General features: G+C 34.2%; 1 protein-coding gene across 13 annotated transcripts in view; it reads left to right on the top strand.

The window, feature by feature from the left end:
• Nucleotides 1-22,668, top strand: part of Stau2 (staufen double-stranded RNA binding protein 2) — a 311,629-nt gene that overhangs the window by 8,405 nt on the left and 280,556 nt on the right. For 8 of the 13 annotated variants that reach the window (XM_076835703.1, XM_076835702.1, XM_076835710.1 and 5 more), the window contains exons 2-4: nucleotides 322-391; nucleotides 1,179-1,244; nucleotides 18,416-18,498. The exons of 1 other annotated variant lie outside the window; for it this stretch is intronic. Coding sequence is in view for 2 of the 12 variants with exons in the window: in XM_076835708.1 (XP_076691823.1) it covers nucleotides 1,227-1,244 (18 nt within the window). In the remaining 10 variants the exon portion in view is untranslated. Of the gene's footprint in view, nucleotides 1-321; nucleotides 392-1,178; nucleotides 1,245-11,887; nucleotides 11,959-18,415; nucleotides 18,499-22,668 lie in introns of those variants that run through there. 4 more of the 13 variants (XM_076835708.1, XM_076835700.1, XM_076835707.1 and 1 more) reach the window with 3 other exon arrangements.

The raw sequence follows: 22,668 nt of genomic DNA, 5'->3' as shown, positions 1-22,668 counted from the left end.
TTTCCTTTATGAGAGCTCGTGGTTTGTTTGTTTATAAATTTGGGTTTTCCTTTCCTTCTTTAGCATATATCTTTAAATAAAAAGAGATGTACCACATGGAAAGAAATAACAGCCATGGGTGGTTATTAGGTCCAGAAGAAACAAACCCAAATGTAGCAATGGGACAATGATTGTGATGTGATTGATTTTCTAGGAAATTTTATGTAAAATTTTTATTTTTTAATTATTTTTTATAGTGCTGGGAATTGAACCCAGCACCTCATGAATGCTAGGCTAGTGCTCGCTTTACTATACCTTCAGTCCTTCTTTATTTTGACACAGGGTCTTGCTGAGGTACCAGGCTGGCCTTGTGGTTTTCCTGCTTCAGCCTCCTGAGTAACTGGGATTACAGGTGTGCACCACATGTCTAGTGTTTTTTTTTTTTTTGCATTGTGTGGAAAACTTTTATTTTGGAGTAAATCCTTTTATCAGCAATAACAGAATAAAAGAGAAATCATTCAATGAATTATGTAAAAAGGCACGCGTCTAGATTATATGACATTTTAATGTGAATACCATTTTCATATTGATAATAAGGGAAAAACAAAATATGTAGCTTGGTAATCATATTGTGTATTATGTAACATACAAGAATACTTGTGTATGTTGCATCTTCTTTAGTATTAATTTATCATAAGTTATCATTGAAGATGGCAACAAAGCTATTTAAAACCTGACTGGAGTGAAGAGAATATACATTAAATATCAGTGAGACTTTTTGGGCTTGTTAACAGTTTTCTTTTTGTGGGGATTGTCTAGAACCATTAGAGACTTTGTTTATCAATCTAGATCTGAGTGCTAGTCATTGGCCATTAGAGACTTTGTTTATCAATCTAGATCTGAGTGATATCCATAAGCCACATGTGTCTATTTAAATTCAAATTAACATTCAGAAATGTTAAATGTTTACTTTCTCAGCTACAACAGTCAAATCAGTCATATTTCAGGTGTCCATTAGCCATGTGGCTAATGGCTACCTAATTGGACAGCATAAGTATAGAACATTTCATTATCATAGACAACACTATGCTGATCTGGATCAACTGCATTTTATATTTGATTCTGATCATGTATTTAAAATACTAGTCGTTGAGGTTATCAACTAAGTTGAACTTTATTTCTTCATTTTCATTTTCCAGTTTTTGGAGCCGTGAGGGATACAGCAGTTTGATCATTATTGTCTTAACATGCTTCAAATAAATCAGGTGAGTTTGTGTTAAGGCATTTCATACTTACATGGTGCTTTGGACATAAATTATGGAACATTTTAACTCAGCTCTTCTACAGCCATAACTTGACCACTGCTTTGTCAAACTTTTACATAGTGTATAATCATCACTGGAGATAGTATAGGGCAGGTTTTTAAAGGAAAATAGTTATAGTCCTGAAAATTGATAACTTCTGAGTGTATAGAGTGAAAGTTTGTCTGTTCTTGATGTCACACTCTCCAGGACTTGGTGTGTTAAGAATACTTCTGATACACCTTCAGAATCTGGCAGTTCTGCAGACTCAGCATTTCTAGAGACAAATTGTATAAATTAGTTGTATCAGTGTGTTAAAAAAAGGTTCATTTTCTAGGGCATTGAAAAAGCTAGAAGGAAGTGTTCTGCTAAATAACTAGCAGCATATAATACCTTAAACTAACTGAAAGAAGTATTTTTCTTAGGTTTTGGCATTTTCCCAATAATTTTATACATTTAATTTTTACCTTTTCTGAACAAACAAAACATTGTGTCATAACTATGTTACAAAATACTTTAATTTTTTTTGTTTCCAAATCAACAGAGAAGTAAATTGGTTTTCTGTGATTTGAGAAAGTAATCCTGACTGCCCTCCCCACCCTGAAGTCTCACTTACCTTGCCTAAGAAATTTATGGTTCTTGTACATCAAATACCATCTCTAAGCTAGTGACTTCTAAGTTTGTACCCGCTCTAGGCCTTGTTTCTAAGCTCCAGACACTTGTAATAGTTATCAACTTGCTCACTTAAATTGAATGTCTTTACATATCTCAGATTTGACATATGTCTGAGAAATAATCTACCCGCTTCAGTTATACTTGATTGTTTTAGTTCCAACATTGGGTAAGGTCATTCTGGCTTCAGGGACTTTGCACAGATTTCTTCTTTCTGTACCTCTCTTTTCCTCCCCTATATTTGGCTTACTCGACTGCAGGCCTAGAATATGCTCTCTTAGAACTTTGCCCTTTTATTTAATGGCATTTTGACATTTGCAGTTATACTCAAATATGAAATTTCAGTTGTCCCTTCACACTCATGGGTATTATATTTGTGGATTTAACTAACACAGGTTGAAAATATTTGGAAAAAAATTTGCATCTATTAGACTCTTTTTTGTCATTGTTTCCTAAACAATAGAGTATAACAACTATGTATATAGTATTTACATTGTGTTAGGTATTTTAAGTAATCTAGAGTGATTTAACATATGCAGGGGAATGTGCATTGATCATATGCAAATATTATGACATTTTTATACAAGGGGCTTGAGCATTCACAGATTTTGGTATCTGAAGGGCATTCTGGAATCAATTCCCTTGGATATGGAGGGATTACTGTAGTTGTTTAATAACTGTCTCCCTTGCTAGATAGTATACTCTGTGAAGACAGTGATTTTCTATGTTTACTCTTGTATTCTCTGGTCCTAGAATGGTGTAAATGGTTTTCAAATATTTGTTGGATGAGTGGACGGATGGTGCTAGGGTTATCATAAAGGGAAAGAGATCTCTGTTCTTTTTAGTAATAACCGCATAATTGTGTGATCTAAAATTTTTGTATTTTATGATGCTTTCATTATACAAATGTCATTAACATAAGATCTCCTTTATGCAAAGTTGTTCTGTTTTCCCTCTTTGGTAGTGGGGATTGACCCAAGGTGCTTTACCACTGAGCTATATCCCCAACCCTTTTTATTTTTTATTTTGAGACATTTTCTCACTAAGTTGCTTAGGGCCTTGTTAAATTGCTAAGGCTGGCTTTGAACTTGTGATCTTCCTGCCTCAGCCTCCCAAGTTGCTGGGATTATAGGCATGTGCCACTGTACCTGGTGAAAAAAAAAAAATGTTTTTTCTCCTATAACAGAAATTTTTCTTGTGCAACAAAAATTGCTTTCATCAAAGACATTTCTAATAGAGGCTTAAATAGATGTTATTGTTATTGTTATTGTTACTGTACTTGGTACTTCCTATATACCCTGGCATCTGCTATCAAATTCCATTGGAAGCATCAGTGATGCTTTGTGATACTTGTCTTGCACAGGGTGTTGTAGGTGTGAAGTTGTCATTAAATGACTTTCTTTGGATGCCTGCTATTAATTATATGGGTATAATTAGAATAATTTGCTTCATGTTCTTGTATAGATAGGTAGAAATGATCATTCACTTTATGCCAGCCAAGTTTAGTAGAAATTATAGTTTGTGGGTTAGTACTGAGGGTTTACTAACTTTTTACATTGCAGTTCATGTTGAATTGGGCATTGTACACAATTCCTAGGCAACGTTTAGCATGGCCACAAGCAATTTCCTGGGCTTTGGCTAGAAACTATACACAGTACTTAGCTTGCAAAAGACAAGCATTGCGAGAGTCAATTAAGATCCCATTCTTGTTACTAAGTTTCATCCCTCCAAATGTTTCAAGTCTGAGGGAAAGAGTTAACATAATTGAGAATAGTAGAAGCTATTGTAAAGATTTTATCTTTAGCCACACCTAAATTTGAATTCCTAAATTTATGAATGATTTTTATCTTTTATTTTCATGGTGATTGCTTTCTCATGGAAAGTAAGATTCACAAGTTAAAAGTAAAAAGAGGTGGCAAGAAGATTTAAGCTGATCTTAAACTTGAAATAATTTTGCTTTTTTTTTAATGAGATTTTCAACACTCTCTCTAGGATTGATTCTAAATTTTTAGAATTAAAAAAAATTAGGGAGCTCTTTTTGTTTTCTTAAAATGCTTGAATAACTACATGCTTTTCTTGTCCTTACAGATTCTTCCACATATCTTCCTAAAACTAATTAAAAAATGGGCTATACTAAGATTCTGGATTATACTAAGATACTGGATTATCTGATATTTTGTTTGATATTAACTCTGCTTGACATTATGGAATATTGGGGTGTTTTACACTGTGTCATAATGGTTTTTTTACCTTTAAATTGTGATCTTCATTTTGCTTTTTAAAAAGAATACGTGTTATTATCTGTGTGTAACCCATGATTACCATAGAAAAATTAGGTGATCTAGGTAAGCAAAAAACCACAAACAAATCAAAACACACACACACACACACACACACACACACACATTCCACTTTTACAGAGAGAATGACTGCTAACGTTTTGGAATGTATACCTCTAGATATTCTTTTCTATGCAGTTATGTTTTTGTGTGAATATGTTCTATTTTAAAACTGGTATTATATAATATATAATATTCTAAAATGATTTACTAATATCTTTTGTTTGGAAATACTAAAATTTGTTTAACCAAGCCCTCATTGTTGGACAGATTTTTATGTTTCCAAGAGGAAACACAGTGAAGATTTTAAATATACATCTTTTTTTTCCCCAGTTATTGTAAGTAATTCTAAAATGAAATACTGTACAAAGGAGTCTAAGAATTTTTTAAAATATTTTTTAGGGGACTGGAATTGTGGCTCAGTGGTAGAGTACTTCCTTGGCATGTGTGAGGCACTGGGTTCCATCCTCAGCACCACTTATAAATAAAAAAACTATAAAAAATATTTTTATAGTTGTCGATGGATCTTTTATTTTATTCATTTATTTTTACATGGTGTTGAGAACTAAACCCGGTACCTAACACATGCTAGACAAGTGCTGTATCACTGAGCTACAACCCCAACCCTGGGTCTATGAATTTTAAAGTTACTTGATGCACAAATACCAAAAATAAAAATTTACTTACTATGATGTTTCAGTCTTTGCCAATATCTGACAAAAAATGGTATTTTAGTTTGCATTTCTGAAATTTGTGTATTTTTTTTTTTTTTTTTTTGTGAATTGCTTGTAGGTATCCACTATCTTCTTTTCATTTGAAAATGATATTCTTTGGGTTATATTCTTTGAGAATTTTTTGAGCAATTATTTATAATTATTACTTCCCTTTTTTAGTTCATTATTCAACAGATAACTAATGGAAATCTATTAGTTTCCAGGGTACTATAGTAGATGGAGGTTTGGTATATTTTGGCTTTTCTTTGAGGCCCTAGGGAAAGGGAACTCATTTTAATATTAAGTTGCAGCAAATGCAAATTAAGAAAGCACATGTGCTATAAAATAATATTTTAAAATGAGTGGCTGAGGGGCTGGGGATGTGGCTCAAGCAGTAGCGCGCTCGCCTGTCATGCGTGCAGCCCGGGTTCGATCCTCAGCACCACATACAAACAAAGATGTTGTGTCCGCCAAAAACTAAAAAATAAATATTAAAAAAAATTCTCTCTCTCTCTCTCTCTCTCTCAAAAGAAAAAAAAAATGAGTGGCTGAAATAGGGCCACTTTTTTTTGGACTAGCTGGTGAGGCAGACTAGACAGGTCAGTCATCCTAAGGGATTGGAGAAGTCTATAATTAGGCAGTTGTAGCATTGGGAGGGCCCAGCAGCCGAGAATTTATAGAGGTCTAAGTGGTCTAATAGTTCCCTTTAACAAAGTTTGGTAGTAGATGCTGGGAAAATGGAAACCAAGAGGAAACTTTAAGGTCTGTTAAAGTGAAATGGGAAGACAGGCAGGACAAAACAGAATTTCAGTTTCAGAGGAGTAGAGGGGCCCTGCAGGGCAACAGGGAGCCAGATGTAGGAAAAATAAAATTGTTATTATACTATGAAGCATAAAGCCAGATTGTGATTATCAAGAAAGTAAAGACCTAGAATTTAAGAGTAATGTCTTTCTCACATGCTTGTTGTAATGAGCAATTGAATTAGCAAAGGCAAAATGTTTAGCACTGGTCCTGTTATTACTGCTACTGCTGTTAATTTTTCTGTTAATGTTGCTGTTGCTGCCTGTTTTTGGAGACTGAAGGACTTGGAAGGCAGAGAGCAGATATTCAAGGGAGGTCATTGAATACTGAGGAATGAGCCACTTGGGCCCAGATTGGCTTCAGGTACCCTCCTGTTTCTTGACGTAGGTACGAGGAACTCTATTCTTTCTTGTAAAAATTACTGCTACTTACTTCTTTTTCTTTCTTTCTTTCTTTCTTTCTTTCTTTCTTTTTCTTTCTTTCTCTCTCTCTCTCTCTCTCTCTCTCTCTCTCTCTCTCTCTCTCTCTTTCCCTCTCCCTCTCCCTCCCTCCCTCCCTCTCTCTTTCTTTCTTTCTTTCTAAATTGTGATGGACCTTTATTTTATCTATCTCTCTATCTGTCTATCTACAGTGCTGGGAATCCAACTTATTGGTTCACACATGCAAGGCAAATGCTCTACCTCTGAGCTATGACCCCAGCCCTACTACTTACTCTTAGTTCTATTTTTCTTCAACTCTTGGTGAGAAGTACTTTCTACAGTCTGTCCATCTTTCCTCATAGTCATAGAATAACATCTGCAGTTAGGGGATAAGAAAAATAGAAACATAAGGAGGTTAAAAAGTATAAGAAGTATGTTTTCTTTCCCCCATGCTGCCAGTAAAAGGAACTATATTTATCCTATGTGTAGTCAGCTTCCAGGAATGTTCTCCAGTGATCCCTGCATCAGAATATTTACACCCTTGTGTTATCACCTGGCACATTATACTGGGGTTGGTCTGTGTGATCAAAAGAGCATGGCAGAATGATGGATCATTTTTTAGAATAGGTTATTTATAAAATACATTGTGGCTTTTGCATTTTTTCTCTTGTACTCCTATTCCCTTTTTTTTGTCTCTTGCCTTCTATCATTTGCTTGCTCTCTCTCTGTCTCCTCCCCTTCCCTCCCCCCCCCTCTCGGATTGCTTATTCTGAGATTAGTTAGCTGCCATGTTGTGAACAGCCCAGTGGAAAGAGCCATGTCATGAGAAATTGGGTCCTGCTAACAACTAAAGGAACTGAGGCCTCTAGCCAACAGCCTGTAAACAAGCCTTCTTGGAAGCCAACTCTTCCCAACTAGTCAAGCTTGTAGTCCTAGACTACTGCCCCATTGACACCTTTACTGCAGTCTCATGAGATACGTTGAGCCAGAACTATCCAGCTTAGCTGCCCTGTGATTGCTAGCTCTTAGAAACTATCTGGAAAAAACTCCAACAACTGTTTTATAAAGAGGCTAAGTTGGGGCAATTTGCTGTGCAATAAAAAATACTCTTTCACCTTAAACAACTTAAGAACATATAAAATATGTAAACAGTGGTTTTTAGACATTGATTGACAGGCAGCACCAGACTGTGATCCCTGAGAGAAAGGAAATTAATGAGGTTCAGCCCTTTTATTGGACCAACTTACAGAAGAACCCAAAGGTAATTTTACTGGCTTCTTTGCAAGGAGGTGGAACCAAACAGAACCCAGCAATCTTGTTGAGATAAGTAGAAAACAGTAAGAAATTGGGAAGGCCAAGGTGTGGTTAGAATTACAGGACAGGAAAGAAGAAGAAGAAGAAGAAGAAGAAGAAGAAGAAGAAGAAGAAGAAGAAGAAGAAGAAGAAGAGAATTGCAGGGCAGAGTACCAGTGAAAAAGAAGAAGAAGAAGAAGAAGAAGAAGAAGAAGAAGAAGAAGAAGAGAATTGCAGGGCAGAGTACCAGTGAAAAAGATGCACTGTGTGTGTGTGGGTGGTGGTGGTCGTGGGGTACGCACAATGAGAGCACACACTAAAAAGCCAGTGTATGAGCATCCTGGAGCATCCTGGAGAACCTGCAGAGGATTCTCCTGGAGTCTGGCTGTGTCTGATTTGTAGATGCTTGATAGGATCTACCTGACACTAGAGAAAATAGAAATACAAAGCAGTACGAAAAATAATTTCTAGAATTTACATAAGGCTAGAAATAGTGTTCTCACAGCCCAGGTTGAAAGACTTTGTACGGCGGGCCCTGAAGACTCCAAGTGATTTCAGGTAACTTAACTATGCACCAAAACCCTAGAGGAATACAATACAATTCAGAATCTAACAATGTCAAATTCACAGTTATTGTCATTTAATACAAAATAAAAATGTTTGCCTCATGTTTAGTAATGAATAAACTTTCATAGAAGATCAGTAAGGAAAGGGAAGATTCAAACAATAGTACAAACCATCTAGGCCTAACAGACACTCTAAAAATATCAAGCAACAGCCACATACCCATTTTTCTCAAGTACATTTGAAATATTTGCCACAAAGCACATTTCAGTAACTTTAAAAAGATTGAAATAATAAAAAGTATGTTCTCCAATGACAGTGAAATGAAGTTAGAAATGAAGTCAGTGAATGGAAAGAATATTAGAAAATTTAGAAAATTTAAAATTCGGTCAGCCCTCCATATGTGTATGTTCTGTATTTGTGGAATCAATCAAGTGCAGATTGAAAACATTTAGGGAAAAAATTGCATCTGTATGGAACATGTACAGGCTTTTCCCCCTAGTTCCTTAAATAATACAGTGTAACAACTGTTTACATAGAATATGTATTTTATTAGATATTATAAGTAATAAGTAGATGATTCAAATTATATGGAAGGACTTACATAGGCTATGTGCAAATACTCTTGTCAATTTATTTATTTGGTACTGGGTATTGAACCCAGGGGCACTTAACCACTGAGCCATATCCCCAGCCCTTTTTTTGTATTTTATTTAGAGACAGGGTCTTGCTGAGTCGCTTAGGGCCTTTTTAAGTTGCTGAAGCTGTCTTTGAACTCAAGATACTCCTGCTTCAGCTTCCTCAGCTGCTGGGATTAAAGGTGTATGCCATCACACCCACTTACTCTGCCATTTTATATAAGGGAATTGAACATTCTAAGATTTTGGTATCCTTTAGGGGTCCTGAAACCAGTCTCTCAAGGATACCAAAGGATTACTATATGCAGAAATTAAACGCATTCTTAAACAATAGGTCAAAATAAAAATACCACAGGGGAAATTAGAAAGTACTTGGAGACAAAAATTAAAAAAAAAATTACTTGTTTGATGCAGTGAAAACATGCTCAGAGGGACATTAATAGCAGTAAATACTTACATTTAGAAAAGGAAGATCTTAGCCAGGCCTGGTGGCACAGGTATATAATCCCAGAAACTCAGGAGACTGAGGCAGGAAGATTGCATTCAAGGTCAGCCTCAGCAATTTATCATGACCGTAGTGAATCTATAAAACAGCAACCCTCAAAAAACTCCATTAAAGCTAATAAACAAATTGAGCAAATGTGTAGGTAAAAGATAGACACAAAAGAAATAGTTGTGTTTCTGTATACCAGAAATGAACAATCAAAGAAGGAAATTAAATAAGAGTTCCATTATAAGTAACATCCAAAAGCAAAAGGAGTACACTCCTTTAGGAAATATGCATGCACTCAAAAGCAGAAAATGTTGTTGAAATAAATTAAAAGGAGATCTAGGTAAGTGGAAGGACATACTGTATTCGTGGATTTGAAGATTTAGTATTGTTAAGATGGCATTACTATCCAAAGCAAGTTATAGGTGCATTGCAATTTTTATCAAAATTCTAATGACCTTTTTTGCAAAAATGGAGAAGCTGATCTTCAAACTCATGAATTCCAAAAGGCCCAAGTAGTAAAAACAACCTTGAAAAAGAAGAAGAAAGCTGGAGAACACATATTTCCCAGTTTCAAAAATTACAAATAAGCATGGTAGCACATACCTGTAATCCCACCTACTCAGGAGGCTGAGGCAGAAGGATCTCAATTTTAAGGCCAGCAAGACCTGTCTCAATATTAAAAAAAAAAAAAAAAAAAAGAGAGTTATAAATGTAGCTCAGTGTTAGAGTCCTTGCCTAGCAAGCATGAGGCTCTGGGTTCAATTCCCAGTACTCCCTCTCTCCACCCTTCTGAAAAAGGAAAAAATACTTACTACAAAGCTATAATAATCAAAACAGTGTAATACTAGTGATATAAATATAAATGCATACACAGTCACAGCCACACACCAATAGAGTATCATTGAGGGTACAGAAATAAACCTATTCATCTGTATGCGATTTATTTTTGATAGTTGCAGGACCATTCAATGGGGAAGGAATAATTTTTCCAACAAATCGTTCTGATACAACTGGAAATACACATGCAAAACCATGAAGTTGGATCCTTGCCTCACACTGTATACAAAAATTAACTCAGAATGGATCTGTGACCTAAATATAAGAACTAAAACTCAACAGCAAAAAGATAACCCAACTAAAAAACAAGCAAAAGACTTGAATAGATATTTCTCAAAAGAAGATATACTGGTAGCCAAGATGAACATGACAAGAGATATTCAAAATCATTCATGATCAGAGAAATGAAAATGAAAACCATAGTGAGCTACCACTTCATGCCTACTAGTTTGGCTAGAATCAAGACTCCAGCAATATCAAGTTTTGGTGTAGATGTGGAGAAACTGGAACTCTCATGTTGCGGGTGGGAATATTAAATGGTTTAGCTATTGTGGAAAAGAGTTTGTTTCTCAAACTAAATTGTCATGTAACCCAGATTTTCCACTTTTAGGTAAACATACAAAACAATTGAAAACAGGTACTCAAATAAATGTATACATGCATGTTCATAGTAGTACTATTTTCAATAGAAAAATTATGGAAACAACCCAAATACCCATCAATGGATGAATGGGAATATTTATTTTACCTACATACCATAAAATTTTGCTTAGCTATAGTAAGCAAATGAAGTACTGATACATGCCACAATGTAGAAGAACCTTGCAAATGATTTTAAATGAAAGAAATCAAACACAAAATGATTCCATTTATATGAAATATCCAGAATATATAATCCATAGATATAGAATGCAGATTGGTGGTTGCCAAGGCCTAAGGGGTAAGGAGGAATGGGGAACAACTGTCTAATGGGCATGCAGTTTCCTTTTGGAGTAATAATGTTTTGGAACTAGATATAGGTAGTGGTTGCACAGTATTGTGAATGATCTAAATGTTACTGTATTGTTCACTTGAAATAGATTAATTAGATGTTTTGTTGTTATGTCGATTTTACTTTAATAAAAAATTAAAATGTTTACTAAGAAGAAAGCAGATATTATTCATAGCCAAGATAAATAAATCACTGATTAGAAAGAGATTGGTGATTGATTTAGCAGACAAAGGTGCTGTAAATGTTTAAAAGAGAGGAAAGCAGGAGGAACATGATGTGAAAATAGATAGAAGATACAAAAATATACCCAAAGGCAATTTCTAGAGATTAAGAATGCAGTATCTGAAATTAAAAAATAAATACTGAATGGAATTATAGCCTATTATATATCATTGTTGTATGTAGGACACCTCAAAAAACTAAATAATTTCTCTATTTGAGTTTTTATATGTGTCCTTTGTATAGGATGGTGGGACATAATGGGTTAATAGCAGATAAGCCACTGTAGAAGAAAAGATTAGTGAGCTCGAATACATAGAAATTGTGGCTATTTCAAATGATGCGTAGTTTGGAAAGACTGAAACAATAGTAGTACATCAATGAACTGTTGGGTGATGTCAGGTGGTCTGAGATACATGTAAGTAGAATCCCAGTAGAAGGGAGGGCAACAGGCAAACTATTAGAAGAAATAATGATTGAAAATCTTCTATGTTTAGTGAAAACTATAAACCCACAGATCTAAGAAGACAATGAGCATTAAAGATGCAAAACAAGGCTCATCATAATCGAATTTCTGGAAACCAGTGATACTGAAAGAAAATCTTTTGAGGAATCTGAGGTTAAAAAGAAACATTATAAATAGAGAGGTTTTTGTTTTTGCCATCCTGGGAATCAAACCCAGGGCCTCACACATACCAGGTAAGCACTCTATCCCTGAGCTACACCCCCAACCCTGAATAGAAATACAGATAAAGATTACCACAGAACTTTTCTTAGAAGCTGTGGGCCATAAGAAAGTAAGAGTTACATCTTAAAAATTTTTTAAAAAAATTTTTAGTTGTAGATGGGGCTAAGGACATACTCTGTTGGTAGAGTGCTTGCCTTGCATGCACAAGGCCCTGGGTTCAATCTCCAGCCAAAAAAAAAAAAAAAAATTTTTTTTGTTGTAGATGGACACAGTACCTTTGTTTTACTTATTTATGTGGTGCTGAGGATCGAACCCAGTGCCCACACATGCGAGGCAAGTGCTCTACCACTGAGTCACAACCCCAGCCCTGGAGTTACATCTTTAAAGTAATGAAAGAAAATATTTATTAAATTAGCATTCTATTCCTTTTGAAAATACTTTTCAGAAGGAAGTGACTTTTTCTTGTGTTTTCTTAATTATGTTAAATATATATAACATTTTATCATCATAGCCATTCTTTTTTTAAAAATATTTTTTAGTTGTAGTTGGACTACAACTTTATTTATTTTTATGTGGTGCTGAGGATCGAACCCAGGACCTCATATGTGCTAGGCAAGCGCTCTGCCACTGAGCCACAACCCCAGCCCCATCATAACCATTCTTAAGTGTACAGTTCTGTGACGTTAAGTGCATGCATATTTTCCTGCAACCATCAGTATAATTCATTTCTAGACCCTTTTTTCATTTTCTCAACTGGAACATTCTGCCCAATTAAACAATTAACTGTTATGATTAACCATTGTAACACCAACTCCTCATTTCCCTACCCCAAGCCTATGACAACTGCCACTCTACTTTTTGTCTCTGTGAATTCGACTACTCTAAGTACCTTCATATAAACAATCATACAGTTCTTTTGTGACTGGCTTAGCTTTTTTTAGCCTAACGTCTTCAAGATTCATTCACATTTTATCATATACCATAATTTTCTTCCTTTTTAAGATTAAATAATATTCTAATATATAATATTCTAATATATATACACATGTATATATATTAGAATATTATTTAATACACACACATACCAAATTTGTTCATCCATTCATTTGTTGATGGTGATATTTGGGTTGCTTCCTTATTTTGGTTTGTTGTGAATAATGCTGTGTGAATGTGGATGTATAGATATTTGTTTGAGTCCATTCATAAATTCTTTGTGTACAGAGAAGCTTGAAAACAATGCCCTGTAGTGAGGTAAATAATGTATCAAAACTGACACAGGTGACACAGATGATGTTCAAGAAGTCAGAAATACAGATAATGCAGAAATATCAATATGAAACTTAAAAAGATGAAAAAATACCTGAGAAGAAAAATATACCAGATGAGATTAAAGGCAAATTTGACATTGCTGGAAAAATGACTAATAAACTTGAAGAAACAGCAAGGAAACCATCTAGAATGAAACACACAGAGAAAAAAATAATTTTAAGAATTAGAAAGCATCAGCGAAGTGTAGGGTACCTTCAAACAGCCACATGGATGAGGGATTAAAGTTCCTGAGGGAAGCAGGACACAGATAAGTATGGGTCAGGAAAAAATGGCTAAAAGCCTTCTAGACTTAATGAAACCAGAAGCCTACAGATCAAAGAAATTAAATGAATTCCAAGTGTAAGAAATATAAAATGATACCAAGGTATGTCATTGTCAAATTGCTGAATGCAATTATTAAAAAGAAAATCTTAAAAGTGGCCAGAGACTTGGTCATGTTATATGCAGAGGAGCAAAGATTAAGATGTAAGCAGGGAGCCAGATGTGGTGGCGCTTGCCTATAATCCCAGCAGCTTGGCAGGCTGAGGCAGGAGGATTGCAAGTTGGCCAGCTTCAGTAACTTGGCAACGCCCTAAGTGACTTAGAAAGACTGTCTCAAAACACAAATAAAAAGGGCTGTGGTTGAGTGGTGAAGCATCCCTGGGTTCAATCCCTGGTACAAAAAACAAACAAATAAACAAAACTAATGCAAGCAAGGAAACAGTGGAGAAGCATCTTTAAAGTATAGAAAGATGAAAAGTATTAAACTAGAATTCTTTACTGTGAAAACAGATTTCAAAAACAAAGATGAAATAAACAATTTTCAAATACACAAAAGCTGAATGAATGCACCACTAATATACCCCATCTAGAAGAAAATTAAGTTCTCCTTTATTCAGTAGGAAAATAATACTCAGTGCAGATAGCAGATTTATGTAAAAGGAAGAAGTGTACCATAAGTAATGAATACTTAAAACTTTTTTTCGTTCTTAGTTAAATTACCTTAAATGACAGTTGACTGAAATAACAATATTAAGTTATTATAGGTTATAACATAAAAGTAAAATGCATGTTAACAATAACCTAATGGCAGGGAGGGAGAAATGGAAGTGTACTATAACAATTTTTATGCTGTACATGAAGTATATATAAATCTACTTGAAGGTAGATTTATAATTTAAAGATGGTATACTGTGACAGAGAAGCCACTAAAAAAGCTAAATACATAGTTGTAACTAATAATCCAAAAAGGGACATAAAATGGAATCAACAGTATAATCCAGCAAAAACCAAGAAAAGATTAAAAAGGAAAGACCGGATAGCACAAAGAAAGTGAAGAGTAAAATGATAGACTCAAATTAACTGTATGAAAAATCACATTAAATGTAAATAGTCTACTTAAATCGCAAGAAGTAAAATCAAGAATCAATAAATGGGATGGTATCAAACTAAAAACTAAACAACAAAGGAAACAATCAAGAACATGAAGAGAGATCTTACAGGATGAGAGAAAATCTTTGCCACCTGCACCTCAAATAGAGCATTAATCTGCAGGATATACAAAGAATTTAAAATCCTTAACAATAATAATAACTTAAAAACCCATATAGCTCAGTCAATAAATGGGCAAAGGAACTGAACAGGCACTTCACAGAAGAAGAAATATAATCGGTCAACAAATATATGAAAAAATGTTCAACATTTCTAGCAATTAGAGAAATGCAGATTAAAACTACACTGAGGTCTGGAGTTGTAGCTCAGTGTCAGAGTATTTGCCTAGCATGTGTGAGGCACGAGGTTCAATCCTCAATACCACATAAAAATAAATAAAGACATTTTGTCCATTTACAGCTACAAAAAAACAAAAAAACAAAACAAAACAACAACAACAACAAAACAACCAAAAACAAAAACAAAAAAACACTTGAGATTTCATCTCCAGTCAGAATGGCAATTATCAAGAATACAAGTAACAATAAATGTTGTTGAGGATGTGGGGAAAAAGGTACATGCATACATGGCTGGTGGGACTGAAAATTGGTGCAACCACTCTTGAGAGTACTATGAAGATTCCTCAGAAAACTTGGATGGAACTACCATTTGACCCAGTTGTCCCATTCCTGATCTTATACCCAAAGGACATAAAATCAGTATACTGTAGTGATGCAGCCACATTAATGTTTGTCGCAGCTTGATTCACAATAGCCAAGCTATGGAACCAACCTAGGTGCCATTCATCATATGAATGGATAAAGAAAATATGGTATATATACACAGTGGAATATCACTGAGCCATAAAGAAGAATGAAATTATGGAATTTACCAGTATATGGATGGAACTGGAGAATATTATGCTAAGTGAAATAAGCCCATCCAAAAAAAATCAAAGGGCAAATTTTCTCTCTATGTGGATGCTAACACACAGTAAGGTGGGGAAAAAATAGAAGTTCATTGGATTAGACAAAGGGGAATGAAGGGAAGGAGGCAGGGGAATAGGAAAGAGAGTGGAATGAATCAGAAATAATTTTCCTGTGTTCATATATGAATACATGAGCAGCGAAACTCCATGTGATGTACAAACAAAAGAATGGGATCCTGATTAGAATAAGCTACACTCTATGTATGCATATTATGTCAAATACACTCTAAGTGATATATATCTAAAAAAACCAAAAAAATGTAAATAGTCTAAACACCCCAATTTAAAGGTTGATATTTTCAGATTGTATAAAACAGCAAGATCCATCTGTATGCTTTCCTATAAGAAATATTTTAAATACAAACACAAGCAGATTAAAAGAATTAGAAAAAATTCAGCATGGTAATCTAAAAAGAAATTTGAAGTGGTTCCAAGTAGATTTTAGAGCAGGGACATTAACAGAGATAAAGAAGTTTATTTCAGTAATTTCTCTCAATAATTGATAGAGAAAAACAGACAAAGTCTCCAAAGATATGGTAGACTTGACATTGCTTTTATCACACACCCTACCTAAGAAGAGCAGAATACACGTTTGTTCATAAGTTCATACATGTCATTTACCAAGATGACACTTTTGTAGGCCATAAAACAATTCTTAGTGAGTTCAAAAAGATCCAAGTCATAGAAAGAATGTTTTATGATTATAATGAAATTATAAGTCATTAGTAGAATGATCCTTTGAAAACCCCCAAATATTTAGAAATTAAGTAACACAGAAACAGCTCATGATTATAAAAGGAGAAATGAAGAGGAAAATTAGAAAGTATTTTAAACTGAATGATAATGTCAATATGACATATTAGAAGATATCACTATACTAGCACTTGGCTTTGGAAATTTATAGCACTGAATGTCAGCAAAGAGGAAAGTTCTCAAATAAACGATTTCAGCTTTCACCTTAAGAAGAATAGCAAATTAATCCCAGAGGAAGCCAAAGAAAATAGGTAACCTAAATAGCTTTATATGTATTAAAAAACTAGACATTTTAGTTAAAATCTTCTCACAAAGAAAACTTCAGATTTAGATAGTTTAATTGATTAATTTTTAACAAACACTTATGGAAAAAATGCCAATTTTATAAAACATAGTTAAAATACTGGAGAAAATTAAAATATTGAAGCAATATGTAATCCTAGTGAGTTGGAAGGCTGAAGCAGGAGGATCATAAATTCGAGGATCTAAGTAACTTCAGTGAGACCTTGTCTCAAAATGAAGAATAAATAAATACTGGGAATGTAGCTCAGTGGTAGAGCACCCCTGGGTTCAAGCCACAGTACCCCCTCCCCAAAAAAAAAAAAAAAAGTAGGACATAAGAGCAATATACAAAATCCAATTGTGGCCGAGCACAGTAGCGCCTGCCTGTAATCCAGTGGGTTTGGAGGCTGAGACAGGAGGATCATGAGTTTAAAAAGCCAGCCTCAGCAATGGTCAGTCTCTAATAAAATAAGAAAGAGGGCTGGGGATATGGCTCCGTGGTTGAGTGCCCCTGAGTTCAATCCCCAGTACCAAAAAAACCCCCCCAAAAAACCCAAACCAATTTTATTTCTATGAATATTTTCAGTAGCATCAAAAGGTGAAATACATATAGACAAATCTAACAATATGTTAAAGAAAATTAAGAACAAAACATTTCTAAGGGGGGCTGGAGTTGTGGCTCAGTGGTAGAGCACTTGACTAGCATACATGAGGCACTGGATTCGATCCTCAGCACCACATAAAACAAAGATACTGTGTTCACCCAAAACTAAAAAATAAATATTAAAAAAAATTAAAAAAAACATTGCTAAGAGAAATTAAACTGCCTAAATAAATAGAGAATTATGACTCATTAATTAAGTCTCATTATTCATGGACTTCTTCTTTGTGAATTGGCTTCCTCATTAAAACTTATTTGTAATTGATTTGGGGAAATCAATGTTTTTGGTACTTTTGTGGTTGTTTATAGATACTTGCAGAGTGGCAAAGAATTCAAGACCCCTAATGCGCATATGAGGTTGAACAAGTCCACACTCTGCTTTCTTGTTTCAGCTTTCGTATGTAACCAAGTGGCCTTTTCCTGGATTATTTAGTGTCACATTTGTTGCATTTCTGTGCTTCTTGTTTATTTCTTTGTTTCAAATGACTCTCAGGTGTAGTTTTTAAGTGCTATGTAAGTATTCCTAAACCCAAGAAGGCATTTGTTAAGGAGTCTTCATTTAGTCACAATATCTGTGTTGTTGGCTATGAGTTCAGTATTAATCAACCAAACATATATTTATTTGCAAATATATGAAAGTTGTGTGTATGTGTTTATGTAAAGTAGGGGGTCTTTAAACAGAAACACATAAAACACATCATTATCTCAATAATGAAAATTAACCATATCTTTTTCATGGGTTGAAAGACTTGACTTTGTTAAAATGTTGATTGTCACCAAAGTAATCTATAGATTTATACTCCAATCTTTACATGCTGTATTGTCAAAATGGACAAAATAAATTGCAAGTTAAAACCATTTACCATTATACATCTATTACAATGACTGACGTTAAGAAGATGACCATAACAGTGTTGGTAAGGATACCATATGCTTTTGCAGTCTTTAAATCTCAAGATAGCTTATTGGAAGTTGGAGATTGCAGGCATGACACTTAGGGCCTGCTTTGAATCAGATCCTTGAGCATCTTCTTTCTGTTTTTCAGAATCGTGGTGGCACTGTCAAGACTTTATAAAGGACAAGAGCAATTAGGATTTAAGACATATTATAAACCATTCCCTACTTTTGGTATGGCTTTATAAAGTAATAATATTAAAGTTAAACATGCTCATGTGAAAAAAGTAAAAGAATACCGTATATTGAAATAGAAAGTGAGAATATCCCTAATCCCACTTTTTAAATACATGCACTTTAAAGAAGATAAAGATACAATCAGAATAATTTGTAACTTTTTAAATTCAGCATTTTGCAGTGTTTTCCCATGTCATTCTATAAGCCCCATACCTCTTTTAATCCCTCTCCTCCTCCTCCTCTTCCTTCTCTCTCTCCCTCCCTCCCTCCCTCCCTCCCTCTCTCTCTCTCTCTCCCCCTCCCCCCTCTCTTTTCCCCCCCTAACTCCCTCCTTCCTTCCTTCTTTTCTTCCTAGGTAATTAACCCAGGGATGCTTTAGCACTGAGCTATATCCCCAGCCATTTTTATTTTGAGAGATGGTCTGGATAAGTTTCTTAGGACCTTTGTGGTAAGTTGCTGAGGCTGGCCTCAAAATTGTGATCCTCTGCCTCAGCTTCTCAAGTTACTGGTCACTAAGATTACTGGCTTATACCTCCTGTGCCCAGTTGTTTTAGTTTTTTCAAAGCTGCATAGTCCTAGGGCTGGGGATATATTTCAGGGGTAAAGTGCTTGCCTGGTATGCAGCAGGCCCTGGATTCAATCCTTAGCTTAAAAAAAAAAAAAAAAAAATTAAAAGGTGGCCTCAAAGCTGCATATCCTTATAGTTTATTTTATCAACCCATTATTGGTGGATAAATTATTATCTTATTTATAATTCTTATTACTACAGTCTTGCTTTCTTATTTTAATCTTCCACTTGTATTTATGCCTAGATGTAGAGTTGCTGTTTTAAACTTAGGTACAGTGGAAACTTGAATCAACATTGTACACCAAAAATTAGCGCTAATTTATGTTTGCATCAATAATGTTTGCAACCGTTTCCTGACATCCTTGCCAGTACTTACATGATATTAAAAAAAAAAAAAACTTATGATAATGCACTGTACATTTTAAAAAAGCTAGAAGAAAGAATTTTGAAAGTTTTTACTATAAAGAAATGATAAATGTTTGAGAAGGTAGAGATACTTAACCTGATTTAAATATTATACAACACATACATGTATTGAAAACATCATATTACTCCATGACTAGTTATAATTTTTATGTGTCAGTTAAAAATAAATTTAATTAAAAAAACAAAAAAAGGGACTGGGGCTGTAGCTCAGTGGTAGAGCACTTGCTTCACAGGTATGAGGCCCTGGGTTTGGTCTTCAGCACCATAAATAAATAATTAAATAAATATCCCATCTACAGCTAAAAAAATATTAAAAAAAGAAAAAAAAATTGCCAGCTATTATATCTCACTGGAGTTTGAATTTTTATTTTTTTAATTCTTTTTTTTGGAACAGTTATGTTTTCTCAGTAAATTATGTGATTTGGAGCTGGGGATGTAGCTTAGTGGTAGAGCACTTAAAAAAAAAGGGAAACTAAAAATTACATGGATTGTGTATACATTTTCCCTTTTTTCTTTTGGCTTTAAAAAACACTGATTTGTGTTATTTTTGTATTTTATAATTGTTAACAATTTGTCTTCATCTGTTACCAGTATTTCCATAGATTGTTTCTTAGTGTTATTTATCGTGTGTTCCGCTTTGCCAAAATGTTACATTTTTATGTTGTTAATTATCAGTTTTTTTCTTTTGTACCTTCTATGTTTCTTGTCTTTAATACCTTCTATATTATAGGACTATGAAATATAGCTAGTCCAATTTTTTTTGTGTGCTTTTGTGGTATTTTGTATTTTAATACTTTTGGAATTTATTTTTGTGTTCATGTGAGATAGGAACTTAAATTTTTTTCCTGGTAGATAAATGTTATAATAGAGTAGTTCAACACCTAATAGTTCAGCCGTGATTTTGCTAGGGCAGCCTTAAGTTAAGGTTTAATTTAGTTACAATGTTTGTTTTAGTTATAGCTGTGGACAGAGAGTAGCATTTCTTATAGAAGGCAAGAGTCTGTGGAAGATACATTCCTTTATTTTTTGTCTTAAATTTTTTTTTTTCCCTTGGAGATTAGGGTGATTTTCTTCTAATAGAAGAGAGAGAGGAGAGTCAGGAAAGAGATATAAAAACTGTGTCCAAATCACTTCTAGGAATAGGGGTAGAAATAGACTCTTCTCTAGAGAAATATGCTTTGGAAGAGGAGGTAGGAGTTCTGGTTTAAGAAACTTTTGGAGTTGTAGTGAATTCTAATTACATTTTTTCCCCATTATTGCCTTCCATTCATTTTGTATTGTATTAAATGTTCTGCTTGCATTTGTCAAATATGATGTTTCCTGTGCTTTTCCCCTTGTCTTTGAAAAGCGTGACTTTCTCTCATCTTGCCTTGGTAGATTCCTGCTTTCCTTAACTAACCTGATTGCCACCTCTTAAAACCTTATTTTCTACACTCCTTTTAATTAAGATTCCTTATTTTTTGAAATCTTTATTTTTATTTTTATATGGTGCTGAGGATTGAACCCAGCGCCCCGCGCATGCCAGGCGAGTGCACTACCACTTGAGCCAAATCCCCAGCCTAGGATTCCTTATAACAGCCTTATTACAGCACTGAAAATACTGTAAATTATTGTATGTGTCTACTTTATGTGTCTTTTTTCTTCTCGGAGAGTTTGAGCTCCTTTGGATACAGAGAATTTGCTTGTTCATTGAAAACTGTGAGCTACATTATTTCGGTATAGTTTAAAGATTCAAGTCCCAGAGAGTCCAAGACATTTTGTAGAGATATAAAAGTAGAGTACATCTAAAAAAATAGAATGTATCTATGCTTTTGTTGGATATGCATTTACTGTTGGTATCAGTGTTTCTTATCCAATTTATGGCAAGTTACATGTAAATAAATTTCAGATCAATAAAGGTAGAATATTCCCTTATACACATATGAAAAATCTTAAGTGTAATTCATATAATACTTGGGAATTTTCATGGAAAACAACATTAGGCATATGTGATATACCAGGAAAAATAATAACACATGCTTTTCACATATATTCAAGAAGTACATTTCTATGAATAAAATCAATTTATCATAACAGAACATTTTAGTTCAAAATATTTGTAATAGGGAGACATGAAAAACATTTGTATAGCTTTCTTAATAGTTTTAGTATTTGATGATAGCATGTTTTAATAAATACTTATTATCACGATAACAGTGGATTCTTAATCATAGTTAACAGTGTCTTATATCATTTTATTCAACCTATACAATCATCTAATAAGATAAAAACAACTACTATCCCTATTTTACTATATAGAAAGTGAGATTTAAGATATAAGTTCTTTCTTTCTTTTTTTTTTTTTTTGGTACCAGGGAGTGAATTCAGGTGCACTCAGTCACTGAGCCACATCCTCAGCCCTATTTTATATTTTGTTTCGAGATAGTGTCTCACTGAGTTGTTTAGTGCCTTGCCATTGCTGAGACTGGCTTTGAACTTGTAATCCTCCTGTCCCAGCCTCCTGTATCCAGCTAGGATTTAAGTACTTTCTTAAGATCATATAGATATCAGTAAGTGACAGAGATATCCAAAACATGCTCTTTACCAGAAGAGGAAATCAACAACCCAGTTGTTCTCTCCAAATGGCAGAGTCTTAGATAATGAAATCCATTATTATCAGTTTTATTTACTTGTAAGTAGGCTCTTGCTTACCAGCTACCCAATAAACTTGAAGCTTACTTCAAAATAATTTCAGGGATAACTTAGGTTTCTTGAAAATGTCTATCTACATAAAATTGTTTCTCATTTTTTGCAGTGTTAACTTTTCTAAAATGTTATATATAAATTAAATCTATCATTCTCTCCCTGTGTTTCTTTCTTTTTTTTGTCTGTGTATATGATACTGGGGATTGAACCCAGGGCCACAGACACTCATGCAGGTGCTCTACCATTGAGCTATACTCCTCAGCTCTATATCTCCATTTTTATAGAGCAATTTGTTTTATAATTTGTAGGTGCTTTATCCAAATTTTGGTATAATTCTAAAATTATTGCTGTATCATTAGGCTCTGTCAAATAGTCAATACTAATAAATAGGGAAATAGCTATTTAGAGTAAAGTTTTAATAATTTTGTAAAGGAAAACATTACAACTACAGTTATTTTCCCATCAATTAACTTTAAATATTTTGGATT

This window comes from Callospermophilus lateralis, chromosome 16 (genome assembly GCF_048772815.1).
Source record: "Callospermophilus lateralis isolate mCalLat2 chromosome 16, mCalLat2.hap1, whole genome shotgun sequence".
NCBI classification, from domain to species: Eukaryota; Metazoa; Chordata; class Mammalia; order Rodentia; family Sciuridae; genus Callospermophilus; species Callospermophilus lateralis.
Note: the sequence above shows the minus strand (reverse complement) of the source record. Positions and strands in the feature narration are given on the sequence as shown.